Source organism: Colias croceus, chromosome 15, assembly GCF_905220415.1.
Source record: "Colias croceus chromosome 15, ilColCroc2.1".
NCBI classification, from domain to species: domain Eukaryota; kingdom Metazoa; phylum Arthropoda; class Insecta; order Lepidoptera; family Pieridae; genus Colias; species Colias croceus.
The window spans coordinates 8,729,716-8,754,227 of NC_059551.1; the positions used below are offsets into that span (position 1 = coordinate 8,729,716).

General features: G+C 34.4%; 2 protein-coding genes across 3 annotated transcripts in view; one reads left to right on the forward strand and one right to left on the reverse strand.

Moving 5' to 3' along the window:
* Window positions 1-22,057, forward strand: part of LOC123697862 (chloride intracellular channel exc-4) — a 45,544-nt gene extending 23,487 nt beyond the window's left edge. The window contains exons 2-8 of one of the 2 annotated variants that reach the window (XM_045644421.1): window positions 15,566-15,667; window positions 16,395-16,559; window positions 18,378-18,517; window positions 19,078-19,180; window positions 19,517-19,627; window positions 20,168-20,233; window positions 21,782-22,057. In XM_045644421.1, coding sequence (XP_045500377.1) covers window positions 15,566-15,667; window positions 16,395-16,559; window positions 18,378-18,517; window positions 19,078-19,180; window positions 19,517-19,627; window positions 20,168-20,233; window positions 21,782-21,877 — 783 coding nt within the window. In that variant the 3' untranslated portion in view covers window positions 21,878-22,057. The remainder of the gene's footprint in view (window positions 1-15,565; window positions 15,668-16,394; window positions 16,560-18,377; window positions 18,518-19,077; window positions 19,181-19,516; window positions 19,628-20,167; window positions 20,234-21,781) is intronic. The other variant, XM_045644422.1, reaches the window with a different exon arrangement.
* A 1,190-nt stretch (window positions 22,058-23,247) lies between these two features.
* Window positions 23,248-24,035, reverse strand: LOC123697938 (mitochondrial coenzyme A diphosphatase NUDT8). Its single transcript, XM_045644516.1, has one exon. The coding sequence runs from the start codon at window positions 24,026-24,028 to the stop codon at window positions 23,372-23,374; it is 657 nt and encodes a 218-aa protein (XP_045500472.1). The 5' UTR covers window positions 24,029-24,035; the 3' UTR covers window positions 23,248-23,371.
* Window positions 24,036-24,512: the final 477 nt, after the last annotated feature.

Below are 24,512 nucleotides of genomic sequence, written 5' to 3' on the forward strand. Positions count from 1 at the left end.
TGGTATAAATGTTATCATTATTATATTTATAAATGACAATTGCTAATTAATTATTTCTTGTTACAGGTAATAAAAATATGATTGCAAATAACATCAATGTCATCATTACGTAAGTTGAGTTAGATGATTTTGAATAAATTAGCAGGAATTTACATGTGACCGAGACATCATCAGGCGTGTGAGCAAATACGTTTTAAAGTATTAAAATATCGATTACTTCATATTATTGTTTTGTATTCATCTGCAATTAAATATCTATGTTATCATCAAGTAAAAAGTAAGTATCCGATTCACAATATAAAACAGTGAATTCTTCATCAAATCTTATTTATAGGTTCATCATCATCAAATATTTTTTGATAATAGGAGTGAGATAAACTGCCATAACTCTTAGCTAAAATCTATGGCATATATTATGGATAGCCCATTCTATAACCGCTCACTTAACATAGCGTCTTCCCTACTACTTTCGAAGTGTTCTGTTGCCGCAAAATCTTCTTTTAAAGGTTCACTGAAAACTTTGCTTTCTTCCACATAATGTCATGTTTTATTTTAATGCTCGTTAATCGCCATTTTCTTATTATCGTTTGTTTGTTGCGCATGCAGTTAATATGTCCCATTACTGGTATCAAGTGTTGAACATCAACAGCTCTTGTATGTAATTAACTTCAGCTTTTACTCCAAATTACACCAAATTCACTTTAACTACAAACAATTTGTGATTAGACATGCGTGTTTACGTTTTCTATTTAGTAAGCTGTTTTTCTCTTTTATGCCTACCGAGAGGAGTTGCTTTGCGAGGCTATTTCTTAAATGACCCTTTCACGCTAAATTCATCTTGGATTAGTCTAATTGCATATCCAACCAAATATTTATACTCAGAAAAAGTAACCTTCGACAAAGCAACAGTTATTATCGTTATTGCTGTTTTTACTTTTCCATTTCAACTAAATTGAGCAACTATCCATAAAATTGATGCTCATTTTTAAATGGTGGTGATAAAACCATAATTTTTATTAATAATTCTCAATAATTGTTGTCAGGCTCTTTAATTTTTATTAAATGGTCCTTTTTATACATTTTTATGAAAAAGAGTGTAACTTTCTTTTCCTAATATAGAGTATGAGTTGCCATAGGACATTTAATGAGCAATTATTGTTCAATTAGACATAAATAGTGTAGACTACAGTCATATGTATTGCTACAAACATCTGCCTATTTTATCTTCATCCCCACATACTTGTTGTCGATTAAAATCACCATTAGCGTAATTATGAGAGTCGCGGCTTCCAACAACGGCGACGATTATACGATACTCGGAAATAGTGGAAAAATTAACGGAATTGCTGGTACATACGTTTTATTTTTAGTTTCATTGTTTAGTTTTACGACTGCGGTAAATTTCTTGTTATTGCTGCTGAGCTGTAAATTGTGCTGCGAAGAGACAGTTGCTAACTTTTAATAGCGAGTGTATAATTGGTTGGTTAAGCCATTACGAATGAAATTGCTACTCTCACACATAACTTCGTCGAAGCTTTTTTCGTATTGTTGCATATTTATTTGTTACTTGTTTTCTTAATTCGATCAAGTTTTATCATTTATGGCAAAATTACGACCTAATACGCAATTTTATTTAAAACAACGATGTTCATGTACAGCTAAACCACCATGCGTTTTTTATAAAACATTTAAAAGTACAAGGTACGTGGTAACTTTGTGTAACCGGACTTGCTTATCTTAATAAAATATCGAAGACATCTATCTAGAAGTTACATCAAGCCATTTGCATGTTTGATGATCAACTACAAGCAAGGTCTGATGAGTTGATTATATTAATTTAAACTTGAGACGCGTGTCTTCGACAATATACAGCAATTTACTGGCAAGCACCATCTAAGGACATTTCTAGTTTCTCCACTAGATTATACTGATGAAAACAATTTAATGATGTACACAATTACGTAAAATTAATTCTGCCATAGGAACATAAAATGTCTAGAGGAGCTACTCGTATGTGAGTGGAATAAATTAATTTTTAATCGTTCCGAGGCAGATAATAGTATTAAAGTACTGATAAATAGTAAATTGTAATACAAATTAACGCGATAGTGAACATTGGAAACTTTTTATTTTATGTAATTCGCGATAGCAACTGACCAACGACGAGGTATTAACCAATTGCGTTTGTGCATTTATTTTTACGAGGTCACGAGTCCTTGCTCATAGAATTTTAAACAGTTTACAAACTATCACTTTTGTTGTTCTTTGCACTTAACCTATATTCAAGCGGTATGCATTGAAACATTTTATCACGTTTTCAAAGCTAATTATTGTTAAATCTTAATAAGAAATAAGTGACTAATATGTGCCAGCAGTTGTTTCTCCAGATGAATTGATAAATTTGTAAGCCCAGGAAAAAATATAGATTTATCAACCATTCTTCCAAGCTAGTTTGAAACCTAAGATCTTAAGATAGTCCAACTAATGATTCATGAAATACTATAAGCTACGTAAAAAATATCAAACAGTTTTCAAGCGAATGATTTTTTTTTGTTACAAAATATCAATTGATGGCAAGGCCGTGATGTCATTGTCATCACAAGCATGAAGGTACGCTGAGATCATCACAATATATTATTAGCGGGAATATTATCAAGTAAACAATGTAAGGCCAGCTGCAGGATATTATGAGTAACTTATTCACATGTGCGTCATAAGTTTTTAGAATATTTAATTCCGAGATTTTTATTTTAAAATAGCTGTGTCGTATTCCTTTTGAACCAAGTAAAATTAGGAATTTTTGAGCTAGTTTCCCGTGGAAATGGAACTTCATAGTTACTTAGTTGATCTCCATTCTGATTTGATAAATCTTGACTGTGTTTTTTTATGATCTAGATTCTAGGGTTTAACACACAATAATATGACGTCACACCATTCTTCATAATATTATTTCCCATCCACGGGAATGAAAAAATTGAAATTTATGGTTATTCTTAGGAATTCCGTGATATTGAAAATAAATGTTATTCAGTGTCTAAGCAGTAGGTATTTAACGTTTTTCTTCCACTTGTGTCTGATGGGTTTTGGGCAGGAAAAAGCAAAGATTATTAAATAAACTTAAGATTCTTTATTAGACGATGCGCGTAGTACGAAGGGTAAAGACGGAAGAGAGAAATTATAAGATGACACATAGGTATTTGACATACACATTTGTTTATACAAACTCTTTTCACCAACACTGGCCCTTAAACAAATGTGTAGGTACATAATTATTGTACAACATTAAACAAGTTTAGTTTTTACAATTTAAGAATTTAACAAATTTATTGTAAACCTAAACACGTTACAAACTTATAATGCTTTTCTTTAGTAAGTGGTTTTGTTAAAATATCGGCAGTCATTTCAGAAGTACACAAATAATTCAAATTAACAATATTATCTTTTACAACTTCTCTTATAAAATGATGCCGCACATCTATATGTTTCGTACGAGCATGATACATAGGATTCTTACACAATTTTTGTGCTGATTGGTTATCATTAAAAATCGTAACAGAACAATGCCTACCTAACAATTCATACAACAGAGTTCTTATGAATAACGCTTCTTTACAAGAATCTGATAGAGCCATATATTCTGCTTCTGTGCTAGAAAGAGCGACTGTTCGCTGTTTTCTACTTTCCCACGATACAGAACAGTTCCCAATTTGAAACACAAACCCAGTGTACGACCTACGATCGACCTCACACGAAGCCCAGTCAGCATCAATATACCCATTGATGTCTAGACCACTTCTCCTAAAAACAAGTTTGTAGTTTACAGTACCCTTTAAATACCGTAGTACGCGTTTCGCGGCCTTCCAATGACGCTGATCATAACAATCATTATACTGGCTCAGCATGCTTACCGCGTGCGCGATGTCTGGCCTGGAGCTAACTGAAATATAATTTAAACAACCAATTAAATTTCTATATTCCAAATTCTCCTCCTTTTTATCAGCCTTTACAAGTTTCAATCCCGATTCCATTGGAGTTTGAGCTGGCTTACAGTCAGTCATATGAAAACGGTCTAAAACATTCTTTATGTAACTAGACTGATCAAGATAGATATTATCTTGGTTTCTTGTGATGCGCATACCAAGTATATGGCTGGCTGGCCCTAAATCCTTCATTTCGAATTCTTGCATGAGTTTCTTCTTTATTTCAACTTTCATTTGTGAATTTCTGGTTGAAAATAATAATATATCGTCCACATACAACCCAATGATGACTAATTCTTCACCATTTGATTTAAAATACACGCAGGGCTCTGAGGACAGTCTTCTGAAACAAAGTTTTGTAACCAACACATGGTTTATCTTTTCATACCAAGACTTCGAAGCTTGCTTTAGGCCATAAATTGCTTTATGCAATTTATATACTTTATGCTCACAGCCTTTTACTTTATAACCTTCCGGTTGTTCCATGAAAACTTTTTCTTGCAAATCTCCATTTAGAAAAGCAGTTCTTACATCCAAATGATCGATATCCATCTGCTTTTCAGCTGCTAAAGCCAATAATATGCGAATAGTGGAATATCGAACCACTGGAGAAAAAGTTTCCTCGTAATCAATTCCATAGCGCTGTGTAAAACCTTTAGCTACCAATCTGGCTTTATACTGCTTTAGATTTCCATCAAGATCTTTCTTTTTCTTAAAAACCCACTTGCACTTAATCGGTTTTTGATCTTTAGGTGGATCAGTTAATGTCCAACATTTATTTTTAATAAATGATTGATACTCATCAGCCATTGCTTTCTTCCAGTGAACAGCTTCTGCCCCTCCTAGAGCTTCTTGAACTGTCTCTGGTTCATCTCCAATGCAGGTCAGCATTGCAGTACACGCACTGTCATATTCCGATGTATCCATCGCATCTTCAAGTGTCGATTCACCTGGAATGTAAGTGACATCGGAAGGATCAACAGAACTACTGCTGTCAGAGTCATCTAACTCAAAAATACACTGTCTTCTGGGATTAGTTACAATCTCATTTTCTTCCCCTTTTTCTGGTGATAGTGAATTTTCAGACTGTGCCACTTCAACATGAGAATCATTTGAGTTTAAATTCTCAGTCTGTAAATTATTTATCATCATGAAAAAATCACCATTTTCACATTTTTCAGTGTTTTTTGTATAGAATTTGTTTTCAAAGAAAGCAACATCCCTTGATTTAATAATTTTGCTGAGATTCTCTGGATCAATCAATCTATAACCCTTACTATTTTCACAATATCCTACAAAAATGTAAGGTTTACATTTTGAATCTAATTTCTTACGATTCTGTGTCAAGGCATAAACCACACAACCAAATATACGTAAATGGCTAAGATTCACCTTCTCATTAGTCCATTTTTCCTCTGGCGTGCTACCGTAGACTGCTTTTGTAGGTGACCGGTTCTTCAAATAAACAGCGGTATTGACCGCTTCTGCCCAGAACTGCCCATCTAAGCCTGCGTCTCGTAACATGCTACGAGCCTTCTCGACGATTGTCCTGTTGGCCCGCTCAGCAACACCGTTCTGCTGAGGCGAGTGCGGTATGGTAGTCTGGTGAATGATGCCGTTATCCTTCAAATATTCCTGGAATATAGAATTGACATATTCGCCTCCATTATCCGTCCTCAACAATTTTATTTTTCTATTGGTTTGGTTCTCCACCATTGCCTTGAAATGTTTGAAGTTATCGAAAACTTCACTCTTATTTTTCAGAAAATAAATCCATGTTTTCCTACTACAATCATCAATAAACGTGAGGAAGTAACTAGCACCACCGAAAGATTTCACTGGCATAGGCCCGCATAAATCACTGTGTACAACACCTAACAGTTCATTTGACCTACTTTGTGCCTTCTTAGGAAAAGGTAATTTGCTAAGCTTCCCCTTAACACAAGCTTCACATTGACTGAACTGTGATTTATCATAAGTAATACCACTAGCCATACCTTTCATTAACAAATGCATACTCCTCATATTGAGATGTCCTAGTCTCCTGTGCCATGTCTCCTGCGTAACAGAGTTAGCAGCCGCCTGGAAACTCAGCTCAGTTTCTTTCTTACAGCTCTCAGATGCTTTCTTCTGCACTAAATCTTGAGCTTCTGTATTTACCTTGGTAGTCGCAGATTCTACACTATTCCCTGAAAACATAGAACAGCCACCACATCCTACCACACACAGATCACGCTCTCTAACAGATTCTGCAGTTTCTAATTGATAAACACCATTTTTATGTACAGCTGTAGCTGCTAGCTTTTTACCATAGAATATATTACAACATTTTTCATTAAAAATAACTCTAAAACCCTTCCTAGTTAACGCACTGACTGACAACAAGTTTGTAGCTAAATTCGGTACATGATAAACTTCACTGATTGTTTTGATGCCTAATTTCAAATTTACTTTTACATCACCACGACCAGCAGTAAATAGTTTTTCACCATTAGCCACCTTGACTTCAGACACATAACCAGGAACAAAGTTATTTAGTATATTCCTGTCATGACACATATGACTACTCGCACCAGAGTCTATTAACCATATATCATTCTGCACACAAGCTGATAATGCTGTCAATAGTAACTGGTTTGTTAAGCTCTCCGCCTTAACTGGTTTCACAGATTTACAGTTCCTCGAGAAGTGACCAAGCTTCTTGCACTTAAAGCATTTGATTTTCTTACGTGCCGCCACCAACGCTGTTGAACTCGTGTCACCTTTTTCATCACGTCGATGCTTCTCCTGCATGAGCTTCGCTTTGACCACTTCACTCGACAACTTGATATTAGAATTTTCAAGTGCCATTATGAGTGGATCAAAGTCTTGAGACAAGCCACTCAGTAAGAGAACTGCAACGAAATCGTCTTCCAGAGGTGAACCAATATCGTTCAGCTGTTGACTTAGGTCGCTAATCTTCGCAACGTAAGCTTCCATGCTTTCACATTCGCATAATTTTGTTGCAAACAAAAGACGAAGCAAACTCAGTCTCCTTGACAACCCCTTGTCTTCGTACGCCTTTTGCAAATTAATCCATGCATCCCGCGCCGTCTCTGCGTTCCTTACATGCGTAAAAACCGAGGGCTTTACTGACAAACAGATCTTAGCAAGAGCTTTCTGAGATCTCTTCATATGAGCCGCATCTTTGACATCTTCAGTTTTATCTTCCGAAACGACGTCCCATAAGTCCTCGTGAATGAGTAGCATTTTCAGTTGGAACTTCCAATTACTGTAGTTTTCTATGCCGCTCAACTTCTCCACAGGAGTTAAAGTCGAAACCGATGTCGATGTCGCCATTTTTACATGTATGGACGGGCGTTTTAGTTTATTTATAAAATTACTTTTATTCTGCCAAAACTCAAAAATAATTATATACAGAGCAAAGATAACGTCCTGGGCCCATAACCTGATGGGTTTTGGGTAGGAAAAAGCATGTCCTCCATACGCAACATGATATCTGACTTAATTAACCTGTCTAGATACAACATAATTGTAGGTTCTTTATTACGTTGAAAGAACTATCTCAATCTATTTCAACTTTAGCCGTTATGGAGGAGGAGTTAAAGGAATTTATTAATTCCTCCTATTAATTGATCGCTGGCGATTAAATGCCTACAAGTTTCGTTTCTTTTTTCCGATTAATCTCTTTCCTTTTAGACTTTATAAATTAACAATTTTTTTGCTATATCGGATCCAATTGAATGATATGAAATTGTGTTTAAACACAAAACACGCATACTATGTTTCTATACCAAAATCCTTAAATTCGTAATTTTATTATATACGTGAATTGAAGACGACCGAGATAAGGTTCGATATTAATTTGAAAACAAAGCTTTTAACACGTGCTCTAGCCTCTAACCAATTATGCTATATGCAGTTGCCCGCAATCTCCATCTCATTGTAAATAATGATGTCCGCAGAACTGTCGCACTCATTCATTTATTATGGAGCAGCGATGTCATTATGTCTGCAGTATGCAACTAGATACATAGCAATTGTGTTGACAGGCGGACACCGGATAACATCTGATTGCGCGCCGCGCCTTCACATTTCCGGGCAAACGTGTTTGTTGCCCAAAATGTAGGTAAGATAATATTTGGGGCGTGCTCGTGAAATGCGCCATATATGGCTTGGAAGAAATGTATTCCAAATGTGGGAAGATAGCAAAATTCCCGATAAAGTAAGTGAAGAAAGAATCGAGGTCACCAATTCTGGTAGATGGTTTTCATTAAAATTAATCAATGGTTTTGTTACTAGGCATGGTCTTAGTAACCGTGTATGTACGTAATATTTTACGTAAATTATGGTGACGACAGTAGCTGTGTAAGATTACAAAAAGTTGAAGAGGAAAGTCCTTGAGTTACAGTCTCACATAATGTGCCAATAGATCATCGTCTAAAATATTACCTACTCATTAATTATTTCATAGTACTTCCTTATTATTAAATACTGACTAACTCTTTATGCTATTTTATTACTTGCAATGATTACTTCATATTTTAAGTATTGTCTTGACTACACAGCTCCCATGTTACGCACAAATTAAAAATTTCCATAACTTGTAATCATTTGTTATGGTTTGCCTTATAAGGAACTTTTTTATTGGACAGTCGCGTAAATGATCGCATTGCCTGATGTAAGGTAATATAGCTGGCTTTTCATTAAACACTTATGTCATTATAATTATAAGCAAATATTTGTTATACAATTATCATTGCTCACCAAAGCCATAATCGTTTGTAGTGCTCATAAAGGAGTAATTGAATTAATGAAGGTGTAATTTAAGTCGTTTCAACATTCGGTGCCTAATTGTGGAAAAATCTTAAGTATGTATGTCTTTTTTTGTATTCGAAACCGACAAACGAGTTGATTACCAGATGGCAAACACCGCCAAAGAACATGATTCACTATAGGTATATTTGCCAATCTTAATAATATGGCTACTGTTAAGTCCTATAGTAATGTAATATATAGCAAAACAGAAGTTGGAGATGCGTCTTCAACGAACTCCATAGAATATGCTTTCGTATTGTGATCAAAATTCACTGAAAAGATGTACCAACTACTGCAAGAACAATCCAAATCAAATGTCGCCAACGCTTGAACGGTTCTCTGCAACAGAACTTTATGTAATCAATCAAACAAATTGGCCAAGACAGTCCAGCTGGGGATGTCATAACATCAGACAATACTTCAAAGAGCCAGTGAGAGTAGCGGACAATCGTAAATCCGTCGGCGGCATCAGACAACGCGGAAGCGTTTGGTGCAATGCGGACAATTTAGTTTCACTTTGACCGAGCCACGATCACGCGATACTTTCTGTTGTTTTCTTTTAATTCACGTCTTTAGAATGACTATGACGAGGTTTATAATAAAGCAGGCAATGGATTAAGTCATAGTATGTGCGACATGAAATGAAGGAGTATGATGTATAGTGCTTATGCTAGAGCGCGAAATTCTGATATTACCCGACGTTTTTTATCATTATTTTGTGTTACAGAGACAATTTTTACTTTTTGATCTTGGATAGATTCATATCCTCCCAACATGTGATTCCCTTAGCCAATATTCTATAATGTTTCCAGTGTTTTATAACATTTATTCAAATTTCTCTGGTTAATTTATCAGTAAACATAGAATGTGTATAATTTATGTCTCACATTAAAATTTAGTTAAGGGGCTTTTATTGTTCAGTATTTATGGTAGGTAATAATGTGAACTGTTTCCAAGCCGGTATAAGTTACTAGTTAAATCAACTATTCTATCAAATCACTCCATCTTATGCGGGCTTCCGCTGTTAAATATTGTTTTACAACTTGTAGGAAATGCCCGCTCACTATGATAAATCTATTGAGTCGTTATATTTCATAAACTATCTTGTTGTATTTATAGTTTGTACAGCTACAGCTCGATCATATAATATCTTCCCTTGAGCGTATATTTCCAAGTAAAGTATGGTAGCAATAAATTCTTATTATTCACTAACTTCACGTTTACTACTTTTTAGGAAATAAAAATAGAAGTAATGCACGCACAAAATGCATAGTTTTCTTTTGTAGTGCATATACTTTACATACATTTAAATAAGCTGCTTGTTTCTATAGGTTTTAGAAAGTTTTTGAGAAACTGTCAATTCACTCGAGCTACTTTTGAAATCCTAAAAACGACAGCTGCATACATTTTTCTAACGTTATAACTCATAACGTTGAATACTCAGTTCCACACAATTAACTCTTAACTCTAATAAATATATTCAAAATAAAATGCACAAATACGATTTTTCATATAATATTTATTAAACTTATTATCCGCCACAGTTTTAACTCGTAAGTAAAGTTTTTAGCACTTGCTAATTAAGACAAGCCAATCGTTCCATTTTCCGGTAATTACCTTGATAATTTCAGTCAATTTAAATACTCAATCATAATTTGTATAGTCAATGATTGTTTTCGTCACACAAGGTTTGTTCCTCAGTGAAATCTTCAGTGCCAATTCAATTGCACAGTTATTAAGCACAGCTTTCATCGACTGCCGTTCATAATCATCGTTTTGTCTAGCCTCGATCGGATTGCAGAACGGTAGAAATTCATCGTAAGGCAAGACGGGTTGGATGTAATTAGAGAGGTCTGTACTTTCACGGTCGTGGTCGGCCCTGGTCAAGTTTCACTGTCGCGGGTCGCTGCACTTCTCAGGTGTTGGCGTCTTGTACGAAATTTCAAATGTAACTGTCAAGCTGGAAGGTTGGTAAGTTTCCTACACTCTGGGATATATAAAAGGAATCGTTAAATGGATATTTAATGATCCATTTTAAATCAAAGCATTTTTTATTGAAGGGTTAAAGAAATACAATTTAATGGTCTGTTAAAGCTTCTATGTTGTCATAATAGTTTTCGTAACACCAACGTCTGCCGCTAGTGTCGGATTGTTGACAAATTGCGAGATAAGTCGTTGCGCGTGGCGCCGTGACGGGCTCTTTAGTTTTTTACAAGTATCTGTAAAAATGGATCGACTCGCGAATCGCGATGTGCGGGAGACGTATGTGCCGCTTTCGTTTTCACGAAACTAAGAGTGCCTGTATGTTCGGGTGGTGTCGTTGACTTGGATGTTTGTTTGCCACGCCTGGTTGCTTCTGTGCCGTACTATCTCATCCTATCGTGTAAAGCCGCAATGCCGTAATTTGGCGTCAAGATTTATATCGTTTTCAGCTCGTCCACGTCGTAGCGATCCGCATCGTTACTTCCTCGTCTTGGCACGACATCGACATTATCCGCGAATACTTTATTCGCGTGTATTCCTCTATGATTTATAGCGTTTTCTTTATGAAAATTTAAAACGTAATAAAGCACGGATTATTGATAAAATTGAATAAATACCTCGTTTATTTAAAGCATTACGCAAAATTATGCGCAATGGTGATATTGTGTTCAATATTTATAGAATACCGCAATATATTTAAATTTTCTAAAGAATCGCTTCTAGGTCTCACTTATCTACCATTTCATGAAAGTAATTTATTCCATAGAGCGTAGACATTTATAAATACCTCTAGGTACGTTTGCTGAACATGTATTTATTGAAATCCAATTAAAGGGCAATGGACGTAACTGTCTTCAGACTAGAAAGTGTCTCTACATGATAACACGAGGAAATGAAAGTGACATGTGTTTTTGCAGACCATTTTCAATTGGCATCTCCAAATGATCTGTTACGATATGAGTAATATACGCTTTCCACGCGTTGCGTATATGCAACGATAACATTTATTCAAGGACGCTGAAAATTGTCGTTCTCGTTGAAATTACACAACAGATTGTTCAAGCGTACAGCATGCAAATCGGGGAGGCGTTCACATTTTCATAGCGTGGCGTGACATTATCGATTGTCAATAGCAACGCTAGTTTTCTAATTGTTAATACAGTCTGCTTTGTAACGTCATGTCGTTCGTCTATGTAGGTGCGATACGCGCCATTGATCCACCAGGTTTCTATTCCTCTCATTGATTGTAGTGAAACCACACTGAGGTTGACCACGAATGTTTGTACTGTTGTTTGTGTAATTAGGACCGTGGTTAGCGACGTTTTCTCCGCTTGTAAATGACCTGTTCTGGTATTGGTCTTAAGTCTCTAAACAATGGATTGTGTAGAGACCAACAACTTTTAGTTAATTTAGTAACTATTAAGCGTTGGAAGGATCATTAGTTCTATAATCTATACAATTATGTATTTGAACTCACTATCCTAATATTTGTTGCCTTTATATAATTTTTCTTAAAAATTCGATAAATATTAATAGAAGTGCAATTCTTACATTTCACAATAAAGTTGATAGTATATTCGGCTAGCCATCAGCTTATTGCAGTTTTAATAGCAGAAACTTTAAGGCGAATAGCCAATAAGAATTAAACACCGACACATAGTGAATACTCAATACACTGTACACTTCCAATAATCGGTCATGTTGGTCACACTAGCGATGTAGCTTGTGCAATTGAAAACAATATCGCTAAACACAAACATTGGCTTGTATTATCCATATTTGTATGGAGAAAACGGCTAGCGAAGCCTTCGGCAATTTGTCAATTGTGTCGTTAACTGGTTATGATTATGGAGCGTGTCCATTTGACCATAACGAGCGAGGAGAAAATGCTTGAAAAACACCTTTGTTACTGCACTCCGCTAAATAGCCAATAAAATGTTTGAATGTGTTGAAACTGAAACTCAAATGTTATAAATAAATTATTGAAGTAGTTAAAGAGCAAAAAGCTGCGTGCGTTTCAAAATAAACAGACCTGTTTGCTCCAAGTACGCAAGTATGTATTAGGTACAACTGTGAGAATAGATGGAAATATAACCGTTTGTATGATCTTCACGAATCCGTAGAAAGTTCACAGTCGGCACAAGACCCTTTGACCTCAAATAGTAGGAACCAATGACTCATGGGCACACACAAAGAAATTGCAGACATCCAAGCAAGACAAAAGAATAGCTATGTAGATGTTGTAACGTGTTAGTCAGCTTTTAGTGCTGCTATCATTACATGCTGTCAGTTAACTGCAAACTAATGGAAATGGGCATTATGTGTAAATGAATTTAGTTCAAAAACTAAGGTTTGGGATAGTAATACAGTCATTTTTCTTAGTATAATGTTGATTAAATTCTATTCTAACATCATTTTTCATTACTTTATATTTGACCTTATTTGTAACAAAATTCTTGTTGAAATCGAATAATTCTGGTACAAATAAACTGCAGATAATGTGTGGACGATGTATTTATATGTCTGTGTGCCACATTTACCATTCTATCCACTTGCTGTAAAGGCCTCCAATGAGGTATTATGCACATTTCCTTAAGTCTATTCAAATCGGTAAACTATCACGTTTATTTGTTTTCAATATATCTTGGACAGAGTAAATAATTTGTTTTTAATGAACAGTTAAATGTCAACGTTAACACGCATAGATAACATATAGATATATTAATAAGGACTGTGGTAGAATTCATATCAAGTTATCTGGAATCTGGTGTGCTTAGTCGTTTTTTTTTTTTTTTTGTATGGTGTTTCTCAATGTTAGCCAGAAGGGCTACTACATTTTAACGCGGGGGTGAAATGAAGGTTCACCCTGGTAGCGACATGCACAAGGGCGTCCCCCCTTGACGGGGACCACGAACCTCGGCTTGAGCTGTCGCTTGAGTGGAGGAGGCCAGAAGGGCCCTAATCGGACGGGTGCTTAGTCGTTATTTACAGGTTCTTGTATTGTTGCTTACTTCCTCATTTCTATGCAAAGTAAAATTAAGCTGTTTACAAATCACGTATTTCATTTCAAGAGATTTCTTCCAACGCAACGTTTCAATTCTTATATTGATTTAGTTATATTTTGATTCATTTTATACCCTCATTCCCATTTTTTCTTACCAATGTTAAAATGTTTTGAACAAAGTAATGATTGTGGTTATGTAATGCACTTCTCAATGATACATAACACACCCGTTCGATCAGTTGTCGTTTTCTATCAAGGCATTCGAAGGAAAGCTCAGTAAATACTAAAAAAGGTAAAAGTTGTTAGTACAGGTTCGACTGAGTAAAATACTTATAAATATAGCCCAGTTCAATACACTAAAACTCGTTTTTTTCTGTATTGCTTCTTAATCTTATAGACGTAGTTAAAGCTTGGTAACTGGATTTAATTCAGAATTTAAATTATGTAACGTAATTACGTAAGGATTTTGGCTTCCACTTCTGATATTGAAACACAAAATTTATATACTATCCCAAAGCCAATAAAAACTGCATAAATCATGAGTTTCTTATAAGATATTTCAGAAAGTGAGGTTTCAAAATCATATTCTTACCTAACGCGAATCTAATCAAGGATGTCTAAACCTAGATTGGCGTATCTGGTATGAAACAAGGATGCATTTGGTTGAGTAACTGAAACAACCGCCTTCCTTTGACCTCGATCTTTAACAACACAGTTTTTCACGACAAAATTTTAAGGAAGGTTAAACAAATCTAGATGACGCTTATCCGGTGTCTTATTGAATATTTCACTCAAATGTATATTTGTATTTAAATGGAGAATGCATTTACGCACACACAGAGCCAAAGCATCTTAAATATCTACATTTAAATGTTTAATGGTTACGCAGTACACGCTCAAACTTTCCAAATAATTTTTTAACTCATAAAATGAACATGAATTTGTACCTTTATTTGTTTTAATTTCCAAGTCAAACATTATAATACAGTAACGTTCACTGAAGCATCGTTATAAAGGTAAATTAATTGTGTAACTTATTTTAATTAATAATTATTAAGAGCGGACAATACCTCCGTTATTAAGTAGAGCAGTTTTTGCGGAACTTATGAAATAATATTACAATTGAAATGCTCACTAAAAGAATCCACTTATGAACAATTAAGAATTAAATTGGTCTTCTTAACGTTTATTTTCGTCGGTTTCTTTATATGTAACAATGAATTTAGATGCATATTTCCCGTCCGATTAGGGCCCTTCTGGCCTCCTCCACTCAAGCGACAGCTCAAGCCGAGGATCGTGGTCCCCGTCAAGGGGGGACGCCCTTGTGCATGTCGCTACCAGGGTGAACCTTCAGTTCACCCCCGCGTCCGCGTTAAAATGTAGTAGCCCTTCTGGCTAACATTGAGAAACACCATACAAAAAAAAAAAAAAAAAAGATGCATATTTATTTGAATTGCTGCTTAAATGTTTAATTTTAATTTCAAATCGATATTTCCGTACCTGATTAAGGAAATAGAAGTGTTTGGTGAACATTTTCCGAATACACTAATATTATTTTACAATAATAACAAATCAAAATATTTAATATAGACAGCAGATTGTTTTTGGTTTGGTTATTTTTGTACTTAGCAGTTAGTAGTAATGATGTGCCTTTGCAACTCAGATACACCTTGTGTATCACAACGACAATAAAAATCCTTTTATTCTTTTTAGTAATGTATAAATACATACATTAATATACTTTTCGAATTTGTTATTAACAACATGCATTCTCTTTCAGGCTTCCACGATCGACGGAAGGCGGAAGGGAGCATGCCTGTTCTGTCAGGAATACTTCATGGACCTGTACCTACTAGCAGAGCTCAAGACCATCAGCTTAAAAGTGAGTTTTACAATCCATCCTTATATCTAAAACTTTATTTCTCATATTTAATTCAAACTTGAAAATGATAACGTCACGTATCTCATGAATCGTCAATTTGTTGCAGATAAACAATCATTTTCTATTTCACTATGACTGGACAATATTCCACTAACTTTCTTCGCAAGTAGGCGAAACCTAATCACAACAACAGCTGTTCAAATCAATCGATGTGTATTAATGAATATTCACGGCCCTGCGCTTCCGACATTGTCGGTCAAGTGCAATGCCGATATAGTCTGTTAAATCCGTTCAGGCCTACGAAGTATTTAACATACTTAACATGTCTTTTATTTAACCTTCGTTGAGGTTATGGTATAATTAAGATGTCCTTTTACAGTTACCCAGTATATCTTGCCGTTTCTGTATTAACTTCTAGCCAAAATGTGGTCGGGATAGATTAGCATAGCTTGCCAAATGAACCTTATCTAAACGCAGCAATTTAGACTTTTAATTTGACATCACAATAAAAGCTTAGGTAGTTGAAGACTCATCTTAAAATAAGCCGATGCTCTTCTCTCTCTCTCTCAAAATCTAATCATACAATATTTCTATTAATCTTCGTAAATAATAATAGAACTCCCGGTTCATTTTGTCTTTTTGACAGAGCCCAGTAGTGCCGCATCTCCACGAAATATTATCATATATAATATCATGTATTTCTTGATACAAATATATCATCATGCAGGTAACAACAGTGGACATGCAAAAGCCGCCGCCGGACTTCCGCACGAACTTCGAGGCGACGCATCCACCGATATTGATTGACAACGGGCTGGCCATCCTCGAAAACGAGAAGATTGAACGGCACATCATGAAGTCGGTGCCTGGTGGTCACAATCTGTTTGTACAGGTGAGATAATAACTAGGTAGTCCTCTAGAAAGGTCAACGGACTTCGGTGTCTTGTAAAACTTATGTGAACTCATATAGGTATATTGGCTAAGAAGTCTTCCCAACTAGTCCTATTATAGAAAGGACTGCGCCCAAAGTAATGTTGAATCAATGATAACTAACAGTATTTTAGTGGACTTTTCCCAACCATAATATAAAGGACGTCCTTCTTCTTGTAGTAAGAATTATACCTAAATTCTTCGAACTAACATTGACTTAATAAACTTTGCCCAAAAGTAATATGTAATTGGTGGTCTTTTTAGTGGAGATTTTATTCACAAGTATAATAAAATACAATCATATCCAATCTTCGAAGTTAGAATCGAATGATGACAAGAAAACATTCAATTTCTACCGTTCCAAGAAATCGATCAAGAATCGTGCGTCGATTCTCGCATTGTCAATTTTTAGAGAATATCTAAAATAGAGCGAGATTGTCGTTCGAATTCTTTTTTGTCTCAAATTTTTCACATAGTTTTGTATATTACTTATTTTCAGTAGATTAAAAATCTTCATTTTATTCCTATTATCTATGAATGTAATACTAATTATATGCATAGTATAAGTGTCGCTACAAAACTGGTTTTACCAATATACTACACGTTTCGATTATTATACAAATATCGTGACGTTATGTTTAATATTTGCTATTTGTGATGAATTGAATATAGATGAGGTATTTTGAAGCGTCCATTGTATTATACGTATGAAGTAAAACTTGTTTTGTTGCCTAACTAATATTTGAGAACTTATTTTTAGGCATTTTGTCTTCATTGCTAAATTCGTAGTTTTATTGCTGGCTTTCGCTTTCGCTTAATGAACAAAATAATCTTGATCTGAACTGACGTAACTCAGCTTATTATTTCAGTCACTAGAATATTTTTAGCACTAACTTTGGCCAATTAAAAAAACGCATTAAAATCAGTTGTGTATTATTAAAGTTCTAAGCATACATAGGTACAGACAGACAAATAAAAGTGGCTTTATTTTATACGATTATTATAAGATGAATGTAATGTACCCTGTGAAACAATTTAGGTTCTCAAAAATATAAAAAATTAGAATGTTTAATTTTTACAAGTTCTCATGAATAAATAGTTGACTTTAAAATATAGAACATTTTGCTTGCAAAACATAGCAATTGTTTTCAGTATAAATAAGGGCGTTTATTAAATTTCGCAAACGTTCAGCAAATAACGTACCTACAGATAAAATTATCACGATAAGAGGTTTATGATAACATTACATAATGCGAAGTGAAGTTTACAATGTTGTTACGAAATGTTGGCAATCATTTATTTAAATAAAAACTGTCATCAATTTTATTTCATACAATGGACTTGTTGATGTTTGTAATATTTTAAGTTTTAATTCGTTAGAAATGTAATTTTAGGTGTTTAAAAATTCCTCTGATCCAATTTTGAGAACAGTTAATCATGTGTCATAAATATAAATAGCTTGTTTTTTGTCCACTTTACGAAAAATTAATAAATTTTTTACCATTAACTACTTGTCATAATATTAAAAATTTAAGGCATTTTTTTAAACTATCCAAGTAAAGTATCGAAAATACCCTAGTAATATTATAAAGTTTGGTGAATTTTGTGAATTTTAGACGATAATTTTATTATCTATGCTCTAATTTGTAGATTCGCATCGCATATATATATCAATACCGAAACAAATGGCCAATATATTTAACAAACATACCAAACCTGTATATATTCCATTTTTCCTTCAACATAAATGACTATATTTTTAAAATAAATCTATTTCCAGGACAAAGAGGTCGCATCACTGATCGAGAACCTGTACTCGAAGCTGAAGCTGGTGCTGGTGCGCAAGGACGAGCAGAAGTCGGCTTCGTTGCGCGCGCATCTCGGCAGGATCGACGGCCTGCTCGAGCGCAGGGGGACCAGGTAATACTAAATATTTTATTTAGATTACTACTAATAATTTTTACTTAGGACAATACTATTACTAATGATTACTATCCTATTTCATGCTAGCCCTCTGCATGCTATCGTACTGACATTTAGTACAGATATAAACAGCTAGCTTTCCGCCGGCGGCTCCGCCCGCGGTTTCAAAGAAAAACTCGCATAGTTCCCGTTCCCGTGGAATTTCCGGGATAAAACCTATCCTATATTACTCGTGGATAATGTAGCTTTCGAATGGTGAAAGAATTTTTAAAATCGGTCCAGTAGTTTATGAGCCTATTCATTACAATCAAACAAACAAACAAACAAAGTTTTCCTCTTTATAATATTAGTGTAGATTAAGGTTATGTTATTTTATAACTAAATGAGGGTACCGTCATGAATAAAAAATATCGTTAAGTCAAACTATTTAGGTACCTACACAAAATATGAAATTTGTTTGCAGGATCATGAAAAACATCGTTTAGCACTACATACATGAACACGCCATTATAAATTATACATAAACATATTTTAAAGAATAATGTTCTTTCCAACAGATTCCTGACGGGTGACACAATGTGTTGTTTCGACTGCGAGCTGATGCCGCGCCTGCAACACATCCGCGTCGCCGGCAAGTACTTCGTAGACTTCGAAATACCGGTAAAGATTCTTTATTTAATAATTTAATCATTACAAAATTCAGTCTCATTCAAAGATTATTAAGCAAAAAACCGCTTCGCTATTTCTAAAAAATTTTTAAACTACAATTCATACCAATTCAAGGTAAACTTCTCTGTAATGTTGAAATGAAAAGAAATTTATAAAATCCTTGCTAAATATTTAATATCAATATAGCAACACTAATTTCAATGTCAAAAACTATTATCTATGGTAACTGTAAAATGTCACAACAATGACATTAACCATTTTAAAAATTAAATATAATATTACTTCCTGTGTTCATTTAAACATGTATTATATTATTTGTGTACACAGACAAGTTTCCGTGCCCTTTGGCGCTACATGTACCACATGTACCAACTCGACGCGTTCACGCAGAGCTGTCCCGCTGACCAAGATATCATCAACCATTATAAGTTACAACAGGTATGTGTTATCAAATGTATCGTATGATGTAGTCATGTAATTAATATTAATAATAGGGTTTTATTCGACACGGTATGTCGATGTAGGCGACTAGTAAGTTTTCAAAAATATTTATCGTACGATTCTGGCTGTATTATAGTACTAGAACTATGAAAATTAAATACTTTAGGAGGTATATTACAATCCTACTTGAAATAAAAATTTTAAAATAAATCCCATATTTCGTATTACTTCTTATTTCTATGTCAGCCTTTTCCTCGTAACTGTACTTTTTATTCTTTTGCGAAAAGTTGCCATTTAAAAATAGGTCTTCTTTATTTTTTGTTTTAATCCCAAATTTTGTGATCATCCTTACAAATTCATCACAGGCAAAATTACTAGATATTAAACGATTTGTTCGCTTGAATCATTTCGTAATTCCTTTGTATTCCGCTACAATTTAATTTTATTTTAATAGATTAGAATAGCGCTCCTTACGCTTTTTATTTATTTTATTCTATCATGTTCGTATTCTTTTTTTCTATCTATCATCCTCTGCAGTTATCAACAAAAGGTTTACTTACACCAACGATGACGCGGCAAAGAAAAGACGACACGACGACGCCGGTATGTTACGGGTTCAAACTGTGTCGTAACACGCTCCGTGTACATAGCCATTTCATAATAAAAAAATAAATAAAAAACTTCATACTAAAATGTGCCGCCTAACATTTACATAATCTGTGCCGTGTAAATGGCTTTGTTGTCTGTGGTTTCTGTCAGTGTAGCCATAGGAAATAATTATTTTTAAGGATTAAGGAAAATGGAAATTATGGATCCCACCAAAAACATTTTCATGTAAAATGTTGCCAAGACGAGCCCATATGACTCGCACTGTCAAAAAGTTATCAGATCTCATGTAGAGCCAAGCTTCTAACACTACACGCCCTAACTCTACAAGGCCTAACTTCACAAACTCTACACCTTAGTCAAAATATGTGGCTTGGCCATTTCGCTACATTCACATCGGCGTAAGGTGAAAAATTAATTCACTGTTCATAACTTTTGTGTTATACAATAGTTCTTGTAGTAACGAACGGCCAAGCCACATATTTTGACTAAGGTGTAGAGTTTGTGAAGTTAGGCCTTGTAGAGTTAGGGCGTGTAGTGTTAGAAGCTTGGCTCTACATGAGATCTGATAACTTTTTGACAGTGCGAGTCATATGGGCTCGTCTTGGCAACATTTTACATGAAAATGTTTTTGGTGGGATTTCATTTCTTTTTGTAAGTTGTTTGTAACAAAATTTTATATGTCGATTAAATTTTCAAATTTTTTTTAACAAGGAGTACCTATACATATATATATATATCTAGGGGAACCAAGTTTTAGATTATTAGATTAGACCTCTAGCGTCATCAAAATTTAATTTAAAATTACAGGTCTCATACAAACTCCCATCCCCTAGTTTAAGGGGATGGGGGATGAAAGTTACAAGTTTTATAATTTTTTTGTTGTTTGTGTGCTAATACTAGCTTACATACAAAATTTCAGCTTTCTAGGACATTAGGAAATACCATAAGAATTTTGATGATCATCAGTGAGTCAGTGACGAAATTAGCGTTTTTTAGATATAAATAAAATCTGAAGTATAAAAGCTAATGTCATTAAAACTTAATATATTCAATAAGTCCGCTATTGACAATATATCCCGAAAATTTTGTTGATCTAGCATAATCCAAACCCAAGTTATGAGGGTTCAAAAAAACGTCGAAGCGCTTCGAGAAAAGGTAGGTAGTGCCCGTCGCTTGATCGCTTGGCTCGTCTTGGCGGGGGCACTACCGTGCCCCCAGATTCATTTTTGTTCCGGCCTAAAAATGCGTTAAAATATTTTGGCTATGCTGTACTAGTACAATCTTTGTGTTTGTTATGTTATTTTTGTACAATATGTACTCTTGCTTGGTTGGTTGAGGTAATCTTTAGAAAAAAAACATCATTAACATTTAACTTAATTCTCATTAGTTAAAATTGACCTTTCTATTATATATAAATAACAGCACTTTTTGAATATAACTTTCCTTCATTTAAAACTATAGTGCAAAATTATTAAAAAAAATATTCTGATATATGAATTGTTTACTTCTGGCAGACGAATTATACATATTTTATCATTTCAGGCGCTAAAAATGAAGAAACACGAAGAACTGGAGACGCCAACATTCACAACATCAATTCCTATCGATATCAATGATTTAAACAACGCAGAAGAATAAATAATGTCACGCGAATCCGAGCCTTGGTACAATAGGCATTAAGCTGAATTTTCGGTCTATATTGCCAATTATTGCACAGGGGAATCCGTCTATTGTTTTTTTTTTGGATTCCTTACATATTTAGAACCATGTGATATCCCACCCCACATACCCTCGCTTGTTTCGTGTTGAATTATAAAATCTTTAGAGCTATTTATCTCTAAGCTATATTTTTCAAATATACTTTGAAAATAATTGGTGCATTTCAGAATTATTGTTATTGTTAATTATTTAGTATAGCGAGAGGTATTTGCGGCCATTTTAATACGATTATTATTTTGTTACACGGGCAGAGGTGGCAAGTTTTTTTTTTTTTTCACTTTAAATTATATTTTATCTGTATTTATCTTCACAGTGAAGTGACAAGTTTTTTTTAAACGATTGACTTTATAGGTTTATATTCAGTGTTCAAACACAACGAAAAACATTCTGACATATTTTTGTATTATATTCGCAATTATAGAATAGGATTCGGTATTTTTTGTTTGTTCTGGACGTAGTTTAGTTATAGATGAGTGACATCGCCATTATTTTATCCTCTGCCTTTACATTTTATTTAGCGTTTCGCTCTTGCCTCAAAGTTACCTTAAAGAAGGTGGATAAGTACTTACCTATTCCTTGTTTTTCCTGAAACATGTTTCTAGAGACATCTAGATTGATAAATGTGAGGCTTTAAATCAAACCACCTAACAATAGATTAACTGTTGTATATTTCTTTTATAAATTGGTGTTTTTAGAGGAAATGTAGAACAGTTCCAATACCTTTTTAGTACACATACCATAGTAAAGGGCGAAGGTCATCAACATGTCAATTGGACAATGTATAAAATATTAACTAGATTATAATGTAAATGTTAAGGAATAAACCTGGATTAATATTATTATTTTTTTATTTGAGTTTTATTTTATTTTCCTTTTCCAATTTTTATTTTTAATAAAAAATATTTTTTTTGGTGTTTTTTTTTATACCTTTTTACTTTTATTTATCTTTTCTTCTAATGCAATTTATTAAAGCTTGTAGAAGTATGCCAAATGCTAATGTGATAATATGTAGCTTTTGTACTTTTAATAAAATTTTCCAAAAAAATATTCTAGTATTTATTGTATAAAAAATATAAATGCATCACAGTCTTCCATTATTACAAGTGCAGACACCCAAATACTTGATGTGGAGGAATTTCATCTCAAAATTAAATTTAAATCATTCAAATTTAACCATTTTGTATATATAATAGAATTATTAAATGTTATTTATTTCATTTCAATAAAAAGAGTAATGCATCTCAAAACAATTACCGTACTCTTAGTAAGGGTTTTAATGTTTTTTTTACATTTATTCTTCACATATATCAGCTATTAAATAAAGATATAGTTATTATAAAATTAATTTCGAATATACATACTGACATAAGCCCCACATAATGTGAGAATCTTCTAGTTAATTTTCTATAATATTTATGATTCACTTATTACAATTTTCTTCTTCATCCATTCATTTCTATACACATCTTTAGATAATAAGCAACTCAGAAAGACATGTGTTATATATGCTGTTATTCCCCATATTTTATAATTCTCAGCCAAAAATACAGGGAGGATATAACCATTTTTAAACTGGGTGTAATATTGATTCTTTGGATCACACAATACATGAATTGGTACTGCAAAAACCTCCGATACTTCCTTTTCGTTTATAAGAAGGTCTTCAGGGTTTAAATTTGAAATACAACCTACTACAGGAGTTACCATTATCAAATTGTCCCGCCCTGGGAATGCAGGCCCATGGCCCCAAACATCTATCTTAGATGACGAAATGCCTATTTCTTCCTCAGTTTCTCTCAATGCAGTTTCAACAGGCGTCTCACCCTTGTCGGTCTTTCCTCCAGGAAAAGATATTTGTCCACTATGACCTCTCAAATTCGTAGATCTTACGGTATATAGAAGAGCAGCATCATCTTTAAAACGACACATCGGCACTAAAACAGCAGCTGTAGCCGTAGGTATCTTTGCAGTTTTTGAAATTGGCACACGAAACTTTTTCAAATTTACCATACATCGCTCGCGAGAAGCAAGCGAGAAAAGGTTTTGTAATCCAAAGACAGAAGAACCCATTTTAATATTAATTTAACATATATACACGTTATATTAGTATGGTATAAATATGGTATAAACTAGCTGGTGCGTTGTGCGCGGGCTGCAAGCAGCCCGCGAGCCCCTTTTGCCCCTGGGTTGAAGCAATAGGGCAGTCATTAGAAAATGTGTTAGAATTCCCAGTCCATTTGTAATTTTCTGCTAACAGCGACTCCACAGTCAATCGGAAGTGCTTATAAATTCCCAATTCAAATATTTTCTATTCTGGAATGCTGTCGACCTTCGAAGGTGCGTTGTGCGCGGGCTGCAAGCAGCCCGCGAGCCCCTTTTGCCCCTGGGTTGAAGCAATAGGGCAGTCATTTGAAAATATATTCGAATTTTCTGTCCATTTGTTACATCTGCTAACAGCGATTCTACAGTCAGTCGGTAATGCTTATATATTCCCATTCAAGTATTTTCCACTCTGGGAGGCTGTCCACCTTCGAGGGAGCGTAGTACGCGGGCT